This window comes from Musca autumnalis, unplaced genomic scaffold, assembly GCF_047663935.1.
Source record: "Musca autumnalis isolate F117 unplaced genomic scaffold, ASM4766393v1 scaffold_1, whole genome shotgun sequence".
Lineage (NCBI taxonomy): Eukaryota > Metazoa > Arthropoda > Insecta > Diptera > Muscidae > Musca > Musca autumnalis.
The window spans coordinates 108,741,905-108,757,398 of NW_027411644.1; the positions used below are offsets into that span (position 1 = coordinate 108,741,905).

Below are 15,494 nucleotides of genomic sequence, written 5' to 3' on the forward strand. Positions count from 1 at the left end.
TTAAAAATGCGATTGCTAAGATTTATGTAATTAATGAAAGTGATTTTAATCTTTTTTATATTTTTACGTTAGGGTCTTAACTTAAAATTAATAAAATAAAATTAGCCAAATTCAGGTAAATTTAGATAAAAAATAAACAATTTTAAACAAGATCGATTTCTACCTCACACTACTTGGTATGATATCCTTGGTTATCCTTTACAACTTTGAGACTTCTTGGCATAGATTTAATTAAATTTTCGGTGCAAGAAGCCTGAATTTTCCCCATTCTCCTTGCAAGGAATTTTTCAGGATTCCTATACGTGAGAAGTTATCACTTCTTATATGTTTCTCCAAAATACTCCATACATTTTTTAGGATTCAATTCCGAGGGGTTGAATCACTTTTGGACAGTAGTATCCATTCTCGAACAATGTGTGATTTCTGCTTCATTATCTTGACAAAATTGGAATGTTGTCTCCAGAGCTCCGAATACTCGCTCTAATTCGCTCGTATTCCACTCGCCAGAGAAACTCTTCTTGAAAATGTGCAAACAAAAACTTACCTCACACTCAAATAAACTTGCCCCATCCCCAACAAAAAAAAAAAAAATCAACCAAAAAAAATTTACAACCTCCCCCAAATTTTCACCCGCGAGTAAATCGAAGCTGTGGTTGTCCCCAATCCCAATCGCACTTATCCTTCAGAATGTTTATCCATAATTCCTTCGATAAAGACAAGATTTCCTACCCCGGAAGCACTGATACAACCTCGCACTGATACCAGGCCCTCATCCGTGCTTTTCGGTTGGAATTGCGTGTTTAGCGCCCAAGGCCGTATTTGCCCTACGTCATACCCTAAAAGGGTAAATTTTGTTTTCATCGACAAAAATTACAGTCATCCAAAACTCAAAATCCTTTTTTCGTGAATGAACTCCAATCGAATTTGGCAATTTTTAGGATTTATAAATAGAATGGAAACTCTGTCATGCCATCACTTACGCAAGATTCTCCTATTGGTTTCTGGGTTACACTTTTTGTTAAGATATTTCTCCGCGCCTCAGGAAGTTTAGATGAACCTAAGCTTCGTGTTATTGGCCACCTGTCGAAGCAAACCACTTTTCGTCGCATTCAGTGAAAAAATTTTCTTGCTGTTTTTCGACTTGTTGCAGATGCTATTCTCGGTTTTAGGACTCAATATTGTTTTTTGAACAGCAGATCGAGTAATATTGAGTAATTCTGTTTTTTTCCGTTGAGATTATCCCAGTTCAGCATGATTAATAACTTTCACTCATATTGACAAGATATTAAAGACCCTAGTGTAGTGTAATTGGGCTAATACCTATGGTAAATACGAGTATAACATATGGACAGGGATCTCATGCGATCACCCATATGTATGAATAACATGTTGCGTTATTGCACTCTGGGGTCATTAAAGGATCACTATAGTCTTTAGATCTCAAATCCATTAGGTACTTACAGAAAAAAAATTACAGACAATTAAATAGAGGTCAATTTTACACCAAGATTAGCTGAAAGCGGTACTACGGGTCCAATGGGGAATTATCACCAGATTTCACCAAAGCACTTGTGGATTTAATGTTTGGACACTCGTGATGAAAAGAAGTTCAAATGGCCAATGAAAGGCATACCAAGTTAAACTTTCTTTTGACTTGCAAAATTGTGGGTTATTTTGTTAAATCTTCATCTTCAGAAGTCTCCCTTGTCCCGTATGGGATGTTGTGGAACAATGTTTGTTTGTTTGTTCTTCATTTATTCTATAATGAAATGAAACTTATGAAAGTCCTAATATTTATAGGATTTTAGTTCAGCACTAAATAGGTACCTAAAAAATTACATTTATATTATGTATGTATCATATCCTTACATATATCAGTGAAATAATGACATTTAAAGTAAAATGTTTGGTGTTAACTTTCTTTTGACTCTGACTGTATGTTTCAATATATCATCATTACGTTGTTTAGGGGCACTCCTTGGATTACATTTTTTATCTACACTTCCCGATATCTGGGTTTCAACTCGATCCGAGAGATGCTCCAAAAGGACTTTGAAGCCAAATGTGTTTTTTAACTCTAAACACCCTTAACCAATAAAACTACAAACATAATAAAATTTCCTGTCACCCCAACAATGTAGCACCCTTTGTGAATACACTGCATCATTTGTACAATGCATTGCAATAGAGAACAAAAAATATATTCAATTTTAGCAAAATACATAAAAACAAACAAAAAACTCAAACAGCTGTAAAAATCTAATTTTATTGCTCGTCATAAATTATAAAAAAGACGACGATCTCTTTTGGTTAGTTTTTGTTTTGTGTTTTTCACATTTTGCCACACGACTGGCAGCAAGCAGACGAAAGGACGGACGGACGGCCTATTACAATAGAATTATTTTTTTTTGTTTGGGTTTTCGGTTTAGTGGTTGTCGTTTTTTTTTTTTTTTTGTTAGCTACTATTTTTGTTTTAGCTACTGTGGTTTTGTGTTCTATTGAATGAAAGTGTTTGTTGTTGCTACTTTCTGTTGTTGTCTGTTCATTTTGTAAATGAGGCGCTAATATTTTGATTAATATTAAATGGCCACAACAACAAAATAAAATCATTCGTTTAATACAGTTGTCCATTACCTACCAAATGGTGTTGAGATAAATACCGGCTTTTGATATCTGTTTTTTCTGCCATTCTCGGTTTGCTACTCTCTACGTTTTTTATATGCACTCACAATTTGCAACTGTATCAACCCCTCGTGCACAATAAATTCTATAATGTTTGAGTATTTTGTTTTTTAATCCTTGCAAATGTTTTTTTGCGAATACCAGGGTGTTTTGTCCAATGGTTGTTGTTGGCAGCATTGGCACAATGTTATGTTCTCTCACTGTATGTAATTCTCATTTAATAATGAAATGTGGCAATTCATAACACTCTCATTAGCCTCCTCAGTGGAATAACTTTGTTGTCAATTGCAACAACTACTCCTATTGTAACAGCAGCAACAACAAATGTGACATTTTGGCATGCGACGGTTATTAAATGCTGTGCTTTTTTTGCATTCATTAATATTTTGCCTTTCCCGTATTTTTGTTTTTCTTTCTCCCATTCAACAATTCCCTGTGTCCTTTTGTATATCGTGACAGTGGATATTTTTTGTTTATCATGTGAATTCACTTGGATTATGTATTTACATATGTAGGTATGTATGTATTTTGTTGTTGATTTTGTGGTCAAACGGCGCGAAGAATTTTTTGGTTTGGTTTTGTTTTTTACGTCACTATCCCCTCGGTTGTATTTGTTTTTGTTTATAGTATAAATAGGTAGATAGGAATTTGCTTGACTTTTTTATATGTACATAGTAGAGTATTTACTTCCGATTTAGTTATTATTGTTTTACAACATGTTTTTCATGCAAAAAAAAGGTGTCATTTGAGTGACACGGTGCGCCTTAAATAAATTTAAATGAAAGATGCTTACACCTGGGAAGTTTTTGCGGATTCTGAAACTACAATGTCCATAGATGAAGAAAATCAAAAAACAAAAAAATCGCCGGAAGGATTTTCAAGAAAACCGCGGTAAAAGTTCACATTTTTGGGGCTTTTTTAGGTTTTCACGATTTTGCTTGGAAAGCACGAGCCGTATCATAATGGGTCTAAAGAAAATGTTGTAGCAGTGAAAATTCTCTATAAGATTGACGTTAATGATTTGTTCCTAGGATTTACCATTTTTGAGATACCTATTGAAGTTTAAATTGGGAGAATGGACTGACTGTATCACCTCCTTATAAAACAATGTCATGCACGGAGCGCCTAACTAACTTTAATTAAAAACAGCTTACATCTGGCATGTTTTGTGGATTCTGAAACAGCAATGTTGCTGGATGAGAAAAATCCAAAAAAAAAAAAAATAAAAAATCGATGTAGGGACATACCTAGTCAAAGTTCCCATTTTTAGGGTTATTTTAAGTTTTCGCGATTTTGCTTGGAAACTGCAAGTTCTATCGAAATGGAAAATGTTGTAGCTGTGAATATTTTCTAAAGGATTGACGTTAATGATTTGTTCCCAGGTTGTACCATTTTTTTTTATACCCTCAGCATTTATGCTAACGAGGGTAGGTATATGGTAAATTTCAAATTTATTTTGCAATTCCATTGGAAGAAATGTTAAAAAAATTTTCGCGAGCACATCCGCAATTTTTGGAACATAGATTAAGAAAAAAAGTCATGGTTTCAAATCTGTTCGCGTTCACAAAATTGGATGCTGCGCTCCAAAGTTATGGGGGGTTTTATTCTTTTATAAAGAACAAATATTTAAAAATTTCATTTTTGCTGTAATAAGAAAATGTATATATAAAGCGTTAACAGCATTTAATATCTATCCGTAGATGCCTAAATATTTACTAAATGTATTTCTATTTTCGCGGAAAATCAAGAAATACTGAAAAAATCTTGGAGTAAATTTAATTTATTCTAATTTAGAGTCCAAATAAAACTCGAAAAAAATAAAATAAAAATACGTACAGATTCTAGACAACGCGTAGAAAAATATGAGACCAAAATTTTAACGATAGGATTTATAACTGCCATATTACAGCAACAACAAAAGGCGAAAACTTATTGTTGGAATATTATTTCAAAAATATATTTTTTTGTTTAATACGAAAAATAGAAAAATACTTTTGGGAGTTATTCTACTATTTCGCTAAATTTCGATGCAAGGACTGACGGACTTCGCTGAAACTTCTTCAGGGAAAATGCGCTGACAAACCCAAAGTGACAAAGTGTATTTGATTACTTTGATAAACAATAGGATTATGAAATAGAAAGTAATATTGAAATTACAACCAAAGATAAAACATAAAGGTTAAAAAACGTATAATTCGCGAATTCGTTAAAATCAGTTAAGGCGCATGCGCTTTTCAGATACAGCGAGTGCATCTCTATCAATATGTAGCGATTTTTCCACTTTTCATTCAGCGGCCAAAGTGTGCGGTCAGCTGCATCTTACTGTTCAAAAAACCTTTATGTGGGTACAAATTGCGCGATGTACATAAGATTATAAGGCGCATCCGATTTCAGTGACCGCTCATAAAAAATACGTCACTATAAAAAATTTTAAACAAATTCGTCAAGAACCGCGGATGTGCTACCAAATTCTATTTTATGCGAAATACGAATATTACTCCAGAATCTCGGTAATTTATGCCACACGGTTTTGGAAAATAATATACTCGCGTATAAAGGATTCCATTTATGTAAAAATAACCAAAGAAAATCGCGGTTCAATGCGCGGAATCATCAAAATATAATTTGGCAGAATTTCCTACTTTCATGGTATCTATATCCGCCGTTTTAGTAGATGGATTTGAAAGCGGAAGGGTTCATTAGATCCGGGGTTCAAGGGTACCTGAGTCACAGTTGTAAATTTTGAAGTAAAAAAATAAGTGTTTAAAGAAAATTTACGCACCAAAATTTCGACTTTGGACTCCTATTACTAGGGAGCTGTATGAAGCACACTCATGAGATATACATCAAATGACGTGAAATCACGAGTTCTACAATCCAATAAATAGTTTGTGTAATTATCAGGTTGCGCCCTCCAATAAAAGAAAAATTCAAAAAACCTAGATTTCATAACCTCAAAATGTCAGCATCGATGTTAGGGGGATGCAGTGTATATATCAAAAAGTCATACATTAGAACCATGTTGCCCAAAGGGTATTCTTCAATTCTTTCTTTGAGCTCATGTCTGAATTTTCCGTGGTTTGACCAGAAATCAAGAAAGAACACAAAAAAACTTGTAAACTTCAACACATTTTACCCATTTTTTAATATTACCAACAACACAGCTTCAACATAAATTATTTGTTATGGTTCATTTTATGCGAACCCGGCTAAAACACTTCAATTAATATAAATATATTCATATTGTATAAAATATATTGACAGTTCGCGACTTATTAAATGGTGAACCTCAACTTCAACGATTGTAAAACATTTTTGAATATTACCATATACACGCAGAGAAAAAATATTTTTCGCTTTTGTTGCAACAAAAATATATTTTTTGGTTCCAAAAATGTATTTGTTTTGTTCAAACATTGCAATCCAAATCCAAAAATACCATCTTTTGTTCCAAACATAGAAAACAAAAACAACTTTCGAATTTCCGCAATATTGTTAAAATCGTTAACAATACCGATTTTAGGAACAATCATAATCTAATTTTGTTTACAAAAAGTATTGTCAATACAGAAAACCAGTCCAGAAATTTTTGATTTGAGTGCATATACTTCTCATATACACTTTTCGCATAACTTGGATATAAATGTCGCGTATAATATTGCAATCATTGATGAACACAATACATGGTTTGCTGCATTGGCTGACAACAAAGACAAACAAAAAGCCACAAGAACCCACCACAACATAAGGAATAATTAAACACCATAACAAACATGAAAAGGAAAGAAGAATGAAACAAAACAGAAACAAATAAAAACAAGAGTCTCACAAGAAGTACATACACACAAAAACAAAGGTAAAGGCAGCATGTCATACAAACACACCACAACTCACCAAAATTGTTTTTTCAACACGGCATCGAATAGCGAGAGAAGAGAAACAAATTTTCGAAGAAAAGAGAGAAATATTGTTCAGTTGACACAAACTATTTTTGGATTTACAATACTACATGAGGAATCCAACAATATGTTAACAATACATATTTTGCTCTTGGAATATTGTTGGATCAAACATATTTTTTTCTCTGTGTGTACACTTTCATACGGGCAAAATGTGCCTCATCGAAATAATGGTTTTAGACCCCAAGTATGTTTGGACGAAATGTGTTTCGGACAATTTGGAGTTGATTTAGCCATGTCCGTCCGTCTGTCTGTCTGGCTGGCTGGTGCGCACGATAACTCTCGACGGGAGCAACCGATTCGGTTCAAAATTTGGCTTTCGTAATATTTTGCCCAAACTTAGTTTAAGTTCGAAGATGGGTTATATCGGTCCACTCCTTCTGGTACCTCCCCCACAAAAGTTCGAAAATATTGGGAAAATTTGTGCGAACGATAAATCTTGGAGGGAGTAACCGATTTGGCCCACACTTTGTACATCGTGAAAGTTCTACCAGACTTAGATGAAGTTTAAATATGGACTCAATCGGTCCACTCCTTCGGGTACCTCCCACACAAAATTTCGGTAAAGTTCAGTTTAGGACCTGCTCTCGAATCGCTTTGATTTTTGTTGTAACAACTTGTATTCATTGTCCCCCATAAGGCGGTACAAGTTTAATCAGGGGCAAAACAATACTTCCTGAGAAAATAACCTGAAAGGTTCAAAAAACCCCTATGACACCGTGTGCAGTGGTTGGAGCGCAAGATAACTCTCGAACGGATTTGCAGATTCGATCCAAAATTTGGCCTCCATAATATTTTGTCAAAATTTAGTTTAACTTCTAAAATGGCCCATATCGGTCCTCCCTAAGGGTACCTCGCCCTCAAAAGTTCAACATTTGTGTTAATTCCTAATCCACATTTTTGTCGGCAAGTTCAAATGTTGATAAAGGGTCACAAAATTCTTAAGAGGCGCTAAATACATTCTATCTGTCCGTAGATGATATTTTCAATTCACATTGGCTGAGGGTATACCTCTGTCGGCAAAGCCGACTGACGCTTTTTTACTTGTTTTTTGTTTTTTTTTTTTTTTGAGATAAAGAATCTCAGGTTACATTTTTAGGTTTTTTGCTAGGGTTTCGCGTTTTTGCATGAATACGGAAAGTCTTATCGATATGGGACCTGAGAAAATCTTATTGCTGTGAAAATTCCATACAAAATTGATTGTGTGATGTTTTCTTGTCTGTACCATTTAGGTATTTGATATACCTATAACTTTAAGTTGGGAAATTGCAGTCATGGCATTGTTTTATAAGGAGGCGATAAAGTCAGTCCATTGTCCCAATTTGAACTTCAATATCTAAAAATGGTAAATCATAGGAAAAGGCCAATCTTGTAGAGAATTTTCACTGCTACAACATTTTCTTTAGTCACATTACGATACGACTCGCGGTTTCCAAGCAAAATCGTGAAAACCTAAAAAATGCGAACTTTGACCGCGATTTATTTAAAAATCCCTCCGGCGATTTTTTTTTGTTTTTTTTTATTTTTCTCATCTATGAACAATTTAGCCTCAGAATCGCAGGTCATTTAAATCTAGTTTAGGCGCACCGTGGTGAGGCTAACTGTGGACGTAAAAAACAGCTAATATGTTTTGCGTATCGTCGTAACACGGGGCAGTGTCATAAGTATGAGGTTTGATTTATGTGAATATGCATGTATTGATATGTAACACATGGGACAGCAGATATAATGTGCACTGTGGTTTGTTTAGCTTGTATGGGGGAACAAGTATCATTTAGGGGCACCTCTCGGATAGGGTTGCAATTTTTACCATAGGTAGTCCTTAATATCCTGATCACAGCAATATGCATATAGTTTTCCAGAGGATAACCATATTTCCCGAGACTTCTTGACTTTTCAGATATGTACATATGTCTTACTTTAACCATTATGTTGATTACACGCAGAGAAAAAAATATGTTTGATCCAACAATATTCCAAGAGCAAAATATGTATTGTTAACATATTGTTGGATTCCTCATGTAGTATTGTAAATCCAAAAATAGTTTGTGTCAACTGAACAATATTTCTCTCTTTTCTTCGAAAATTTGTTTCTCTTCTCTCGCTATTCGATGCCGTGTTGAAAAAACAATTTTGGTGAGTTGTGGTGTGTTCGTATGACATGCTGCCTTTACCTTTGTTTTTGTGTGTATGTACTTGTGAGACTCTTGTTTTTATTTGTTTCTGTTTTGTTTCATTCTTCTTTCATTTTCATGTTTGTTATGGTGTTTAATTATTACTTATGTTGTGGTGGGTTCTTGTGGCTTTTTGTTTGTCTTTGTTGTCAGCCAATGCAGCAAACCATGTATTGTGTTCATCAATGATTGCAATATTATACGCGACATTTATATCCAAGTTATGCGAAAAGTGTATATGAGAAGTATATGCACTCAAATCAAAAATTTCTGGGCTGGTTTTCTGTATTGACAATACTTTTTGTAAACAAAATTAGATTATGATAGTTCCTACAATCGGTATTGTTAACGATTTTGACAATATTGCGGAAATTCGAAAGTTGTTTTTGTTTTCTATGTTTGGAACAAAAGATGGTATTTTTGGATTTGGATTACAATGTTTGAACAAAACAAATACATTTTTGGAACCAAAACATATATTTTTGTTCCAACAAAAGCGAAAAATATTTTTTCTCTGCGTGTAGCGGCACCTCTCGGATTGAATGGACATTTTTAGCATAGGTACTCTGAACAATATATATAATTTATCAGGGGAAATCCCATCCTTTTCGAGATATGGGTGTTGACTTTTCCGGATAAATTTTATTTTATCACCATTACACCCTTCTACCTATCAACTCGAAAAAATGTTCATCATAACTGGTCCTTGTTTCCTCATAACAACAATGTATAGTTTTCCGGCGGAAGTCCATACTTTTCCGAGATATGGGTACTGAATTTATTGTGAACAAAAATTACTTTTTTGTAAAGTGGCCGCGCGAGCACATCCTGCTGCAAAGAATTTATGACGATCCGAGAAGGGTTCCTAAACTGTACTTGTGTCAAAACTATGAAATGTAGGACAGATACCCGAAAGAGTGAACCGACGAAAAATATAACGATGTACAAAGTATGAAGCAAAATGGTTGGTTTTTTGGGCCATTTCTCAGGGAGTATGGAAAGAACTTTTACTGTCGTAATAGAGGACGCGACAGGACAACCTGCTGCATATAAATTACAAAACGATCCGAGACATGTCTTTAAACTGCTAGAGTTGTGTCGTTCATGAACAAACCGGCTCAAAGGAACGATTCCGTGAAAAGAACGAACGGATGCGTATCCAGCTCATTCTTTTATATCGTTCATTTAGATCCCCGATGGACGAGTCATTGCTGCTTACAAAATTAGCAGCATTGGTTTTGCTCTAAACAAACGCTGCGTTAGCGGAAGCAGCACAAATTTCCACACAAAACAAACAATGATTCAGAGAGCTACTCTCGCTCAGTAACTCACCTCATTCAGTAGCAGATCTCGGTCATATCTTTCTTTTGCATCATTCGTTCATCTGGTTCTTTCATATCAAAACCACCACCACTACGTTCAGAAACAAAACCACCCCCATTAGCACACAAACAAGCAAGTAACACAACAGTTGTGTCATTCGTGAACGAACATTTTCAAAAGAACGATTCGGTGAAAAGAACGACGGAGTCATATGCAGCAGAGAACGAACGACTTCAAAAGAAAATAATACAGTCAAATGTATTGTTGAACGAAAAAGAGCCAACGAACGAAGTAAATGGCCCGGATCTTTTTGGTGAACGGAATGAAAAAGATCGATCCGCTTAATGAACGAGATTGCCCAACACTATAAACTGCACTTTAAATCTTGAAATTTTGCGTGGAAGTTACGCGGCGAAGGAGTCAACCGATATAGTCAATTTTCGAACCTGTAGTGGATTCTCTAACTCATTTTTTGAGTTACCGACAAAAATGGGTAAAATTAAAGCGTAAAGTTATAAATGAAATTCAAGTTCAAATAAAAGTTGACAACACTCTTGCTATCGGTAGAACTTTACGACTGCTTTTTATTCGTCGCTAACTTACCGAAAAACATCATAATTACCGAAATTATAAGCATTTTAAGCATTCGCAATTATCGATAACTGTCTAACCGTCCAATAACCTCAAAATATGTGTAAAGATTCGAGAGTTATAGTGAGAACCATTTAAGAGAAAAATGTCGAACGTTTGTGGGGGAGATACCCGAAAGATGTATACTACCTTCGAATTTAAACTAAGTCCATATTTATATTAGGATTTTCCTTGCGGCAATTATCAGTTGATGGAGAGAGAGAGAGAGGTGAGGCATATGCTAACCCTTTGCCTGTCAACACCCTCTCTCACCTACAAACAGACAATTGCCGCAAGTAAACTTGCCTAATGTAAATTGGGACTAAGTTTGGAAGTATGGATTGCCTCTAAATAAATTTGTACCGTCGTGATAGTTGAAGCGTGGATAACATTCTGCAAAAAGATCTGGGAAAAGTCATTAAACTGCACTCTTGCGAAAAAAAAAAATTGTGTGGAAGGTACCCAAAGGACCGACCGATAGATATATTCCACATTCGAACCTGATCTACGTCTGGAAGAAATATTACGAAGAGCAAAGTTTGAAGCACTATGTTGAAAAATATTGAACTTTGGTGGGAAGGTACATGGAGAAGTGAACCGATATGGCTCATTTTCGAAGTTGATCTATGTTTGGATAAAATTGTACAATATGCAAAGTTTGGACACAATAGATTGGTCTGTCCGAGAGTTATCATGTAAGCACCCGCCAGCCGGACAGATGGAATTGTCTGAAGCAGATTTCGTGGAAATAAAAATGTATTTCAAAGACATTATTTCGATAAGGCACATTTTTAATCGTTACAAGTCTTTACACCCTCGTTAGCCTAAAGATTGAGGGTGATCCAGAATCGTTTTTATGCCTAATATGCATTTATAAATTTTGAACGGATAGAAATATTTTGTTCGATAGGTGGCCTCTTAAGATTTTCGTCAATTCAAATTACATAAATATACGTACAGTGGTTGCTGAGGAATTAAAGGCCAAAGTCCAGCCACTGATTTTCGCGACAAAGGCCCTGCTTGTTCAGTAAAACCCTAAAACCAAACTACATACATATATATATATATATATATTCCCACAACATTCCCGAAGGGACAAGGGAGACTTCTCTCATATCAACGAGTACACGCCGATTCATATTGGCTCAATGGTATGGGACTTCCGGACACCACAAGTAGAGAAGTTTTTCATGGCTGAAATACTCGGGAAATGTAAGCCAGCATTAACTGAGGGGATTTGCCACCGTTGAAAATTTGATGTTGCCTAGTTTGTTAGCATAGGCCGAGATGAATCCATTCGTAGATAAAAAGACTTAAATTTCTGACCAAAAGCTTATCTTCTAAGGCATTGTCATTGCAGGAATTTGTCGTGCCAAGGACAATATTTCGATAGGTTTAAATGCAACGAGTCGAGTCACCATGGTGTTCTCCCCTTATATTTCTACACATAGAACAAAGGACTTATAAAATGTAATCTCTTCTTTATCTGTATCTGTAATCTCTTCTTTTTCCAGTCATAGGTTGAGGGTACATCGAATTCTACATATGTACATATGTATCCGCCTAAATCGATTATTGCTTTTAACCTAATTTGACACTCATCATAGGTATTTTCTTTCCTCTCTATCTGTTTTTCCGTCTCCTCACAATTGCATAAAGATCGTGGTCGAAGTATTTTGGATCCAAATGTTTAACTGAAAAACCTGGACGAAAGAGCCTTTGCAATCTCCAGGTTTATTAAAATTCTAGTTATTGTTGCTATATCATTGTTTCCAATCCCTGGTTGGTTTGCTATGTATCCACACAATGGTCTCCGAACTATATTGACAGTAGTTGCTTTGGCTAATGGTTTTTATTCAATCCAAAACAGTTTTTCATTACGAAGTCTTGGATATTAATGCTTTGATGGCAGTTTTCCATTACGCAAGGTCTTAAGCGTTAGTTTGTCTCTCGACACGGCCATTAAGATAGTTCAGAGTTCTTCAGTGAAGATCCCCTATATCTCTAACTTCACATAGCAACTACCAAAAAGTATTTAAACCTTCTTCTTCGCACTTTTTTCCTACTTGTTATTGAAATGAAATAATTTTTGGTGCCATATCTTTTTGCCACCTTTTTTCCTCCTCGCATTGGCGCTAATTTTTTTCCCTATTCTACTTTTTTCGGTGATCCAACAAAAAACTTAATATTTGCTGAAATTAATGTTTATAACTTTCGAATTGTTTTTTTGTCGGAAACTGCTGCTAAATGTTTTGGCAATTTTATTGGCACAGTGCGCCATCGACGACTTTAAGTACAACTAAAGTAAAAGTTTTTGTGCTTATTGTTGCAAAAAAACCCAACAGCGAATTTTAATAATACCCTTTAAAAATAAGTTTTTGCTGAATTGGTCTTAAAAAGCCGGTATAGTTAAGTTCGTTCGTTTTTGTTTTATTGGTTTTATTAAAATTTTCATACATGCTTTCAAGACAATTTTTTTATTCAAAAACTACATTTCCTATATACCAAAAAAGAACTACTTTTGTTGGGCAGAAGAAGAGCACGATCGTTGTTGTCTTTCTTCTGTGGTGTGGGGTACAGTGGGATGGAATATTAAGTTGAGTGGTTAACGACAATTAATTTTCGCTCCATGCGGACAGTTTGGAGTCGTTTTAAGACAATGTCCACTTGGTGTCATATATTTAAAGCCTAAAATTTTGCCTCCCACTGTAAAATTGTATATACTTTAACACGGGTAAAGTGCATAATGCGTGCTTACGCAATGCATTCTGGAAATATTACGCATAAATTGCAAAAGTTAACGCAGCTACCACCAAACAACAGCAGTATGGTCATATTATAACCCTCCACAATGATGCTTGGTCAACAAAAAATACGCAATACATTTTATGAATGAAATTTTAAAGGTTTTTCATTTTTTGTTTAACAGAATGAAAAACAATAACCATTTCTTTTTGCTTCTTTGCAGAATTGGTAACTTTTTTTACAAGTTGGCCACAAACTTCAGTTTTTATTCGGAAATCATTGAAAGCGAACGTTAATACGCTGTAACTGTACACCAACGACCCGCTGAAACCAGAGCCAGCTAGCGCCAATGAGCAGCAGTTGATTTCTTCGGATTCCATTTTTTCGTTATCAAAAATAGACAATTCACTTCCTTTTATGGCTGATATATCAGCCTTAACGGCCCTAGCAGCTGCCTCAACAAACGTCTATCATCATCATCAGTCGTCCGGTGGTGGAGTAGGAGTAAGTGGAGCTGCTGCTGCCGCCGCCGCCGGTGTGGCCAACAATTTACACAATTTACATCATCGACGACCACCCACAATCGATCAATTACGCTCAATGAATGATCGTAGCGTTTTATCGTCGCTGAGTCATTTGACTACAGCTGACCTGCGTACAGCGCAATTGGTGCATGAATACAATAAACCATTCAATATCAATGAGTTCCGGCAAAATGTTGAACGTTTGGATTATTCGTTGAAAAATGGTTTGGTTGGTGTTAATCTCCAGCAACAGCAGCAGCAGCAACAACAACAGCAGCAGCAACAGCAACAATTGGTAGCTGAACATCAACAACAACAGCAACAGGCTCACGAACAGCAGCAACAACAACAGCAGCAGCAACAACAGCATCTACAACAACAACAGCTGAAACAATCTTACAGTCCGCCAAATTCACCGCCTACACCGAATATGAGCGAACAACCGGAACAAAAGGTAAGTTTTGAAGAGGTGGGAGCGGTATGATCATTCATATCAAGAGTAGAATTTAAGCCCAGTCTTGAGGAGTTATGGGAAGTTATAAATCAAATTCATTTAGCAATGAAAATGAATTTTCCCTCTTCCGTATTTTGAAAAGCCTTTGGGTCAGTATGTTAGGAAGAATGGGCTTGCCCACGAAAAAAAACTATATCGCTGTAATCAGAATCACAAAGACTATCTTCGATGCAAACTGCACTCCAGTGAGGGAGGTACCCCAAGAAATTATTCGATATAGTCTATGTTCGAATTTGATATAAGTCAGAGAAATACATACTACTGTGTTTGAATTGTTGGACCACTATCAGTTACTCCTTTCGGGTAATCAGCCATTTTAGTTGGTCATCGTAGGATTTTTAAAACTGTTGGCTCGTTAAGTTAGGAAGCCTGGATTTGCCCACCAAAAAAATTATATCGTTGTTATCAGGACCACAAGGACTATCTTCCACGAACATTTCAAAACAATCCTTAAACAGGTCTTAAACTGCACATAATTAAAATTTTGAACTTTTGTGAGAGAGGTACCCCAAGAAATTGTTCGATATAGTCCATCTTCCAACTTAATCTAAAATTGAAATTCGAATAACGATGTTTGACCAATATCAGTCACTCCCCTCGATAGTTATCGTGCCAATCAATCAACCATTTTAGTTGGTCCCGAAAAAATTACATCGTTGTAATCAGAATCACAAGAAATACCTTCGATGAAAATTACAAAACAATCCTAAAACAGGTCTTAAACTGCACTTAAGCGAATATTTTGAACTTTTGTGAGGGAGGTACCCCAAGAAATTGTTCGATATAGTCTTTCTTCGAATTTGATATAAGTAAGAGAAATAAATACTACTGTGTGGAAAGGATGGACCACTATCAATCAGTCACACCTTTCGATAGTTATCGTGCAAATCAGATATTTTAGTTGGTCACCTGAGGGGTTTTAGAGCTTCTGGGTCATTATGTA

General features: G+C 35.5%; 1 protein-coding gene across 2 annotated transcripts in view; it reads left to right on the forward strand.

Annotated features, from left to right (window-relative positions):
* Positions 1–15,494, forward strand: part of sqz (squeeze) — a 44,317-nt gene that overhangs the window by 22,244 nt on the left and 6,579 nt on the right. For both annotated transcript variants that reach the window (XR_012412977.1, XM_073987600.1), the window contains exon 2: positions 13,737–14,491. Coding sequence is in view for 1 of the 2 variants with exons in the window: in XM_073987600.1 (XP_073843701.1) it covers positions 13,931–14,491 (561 nt within the window). In the remaining variant the exon portion in view is untranslated. The remainder of the gene's footprint in view (positions 1–13,736; positions 14,492–15,494) is intronic.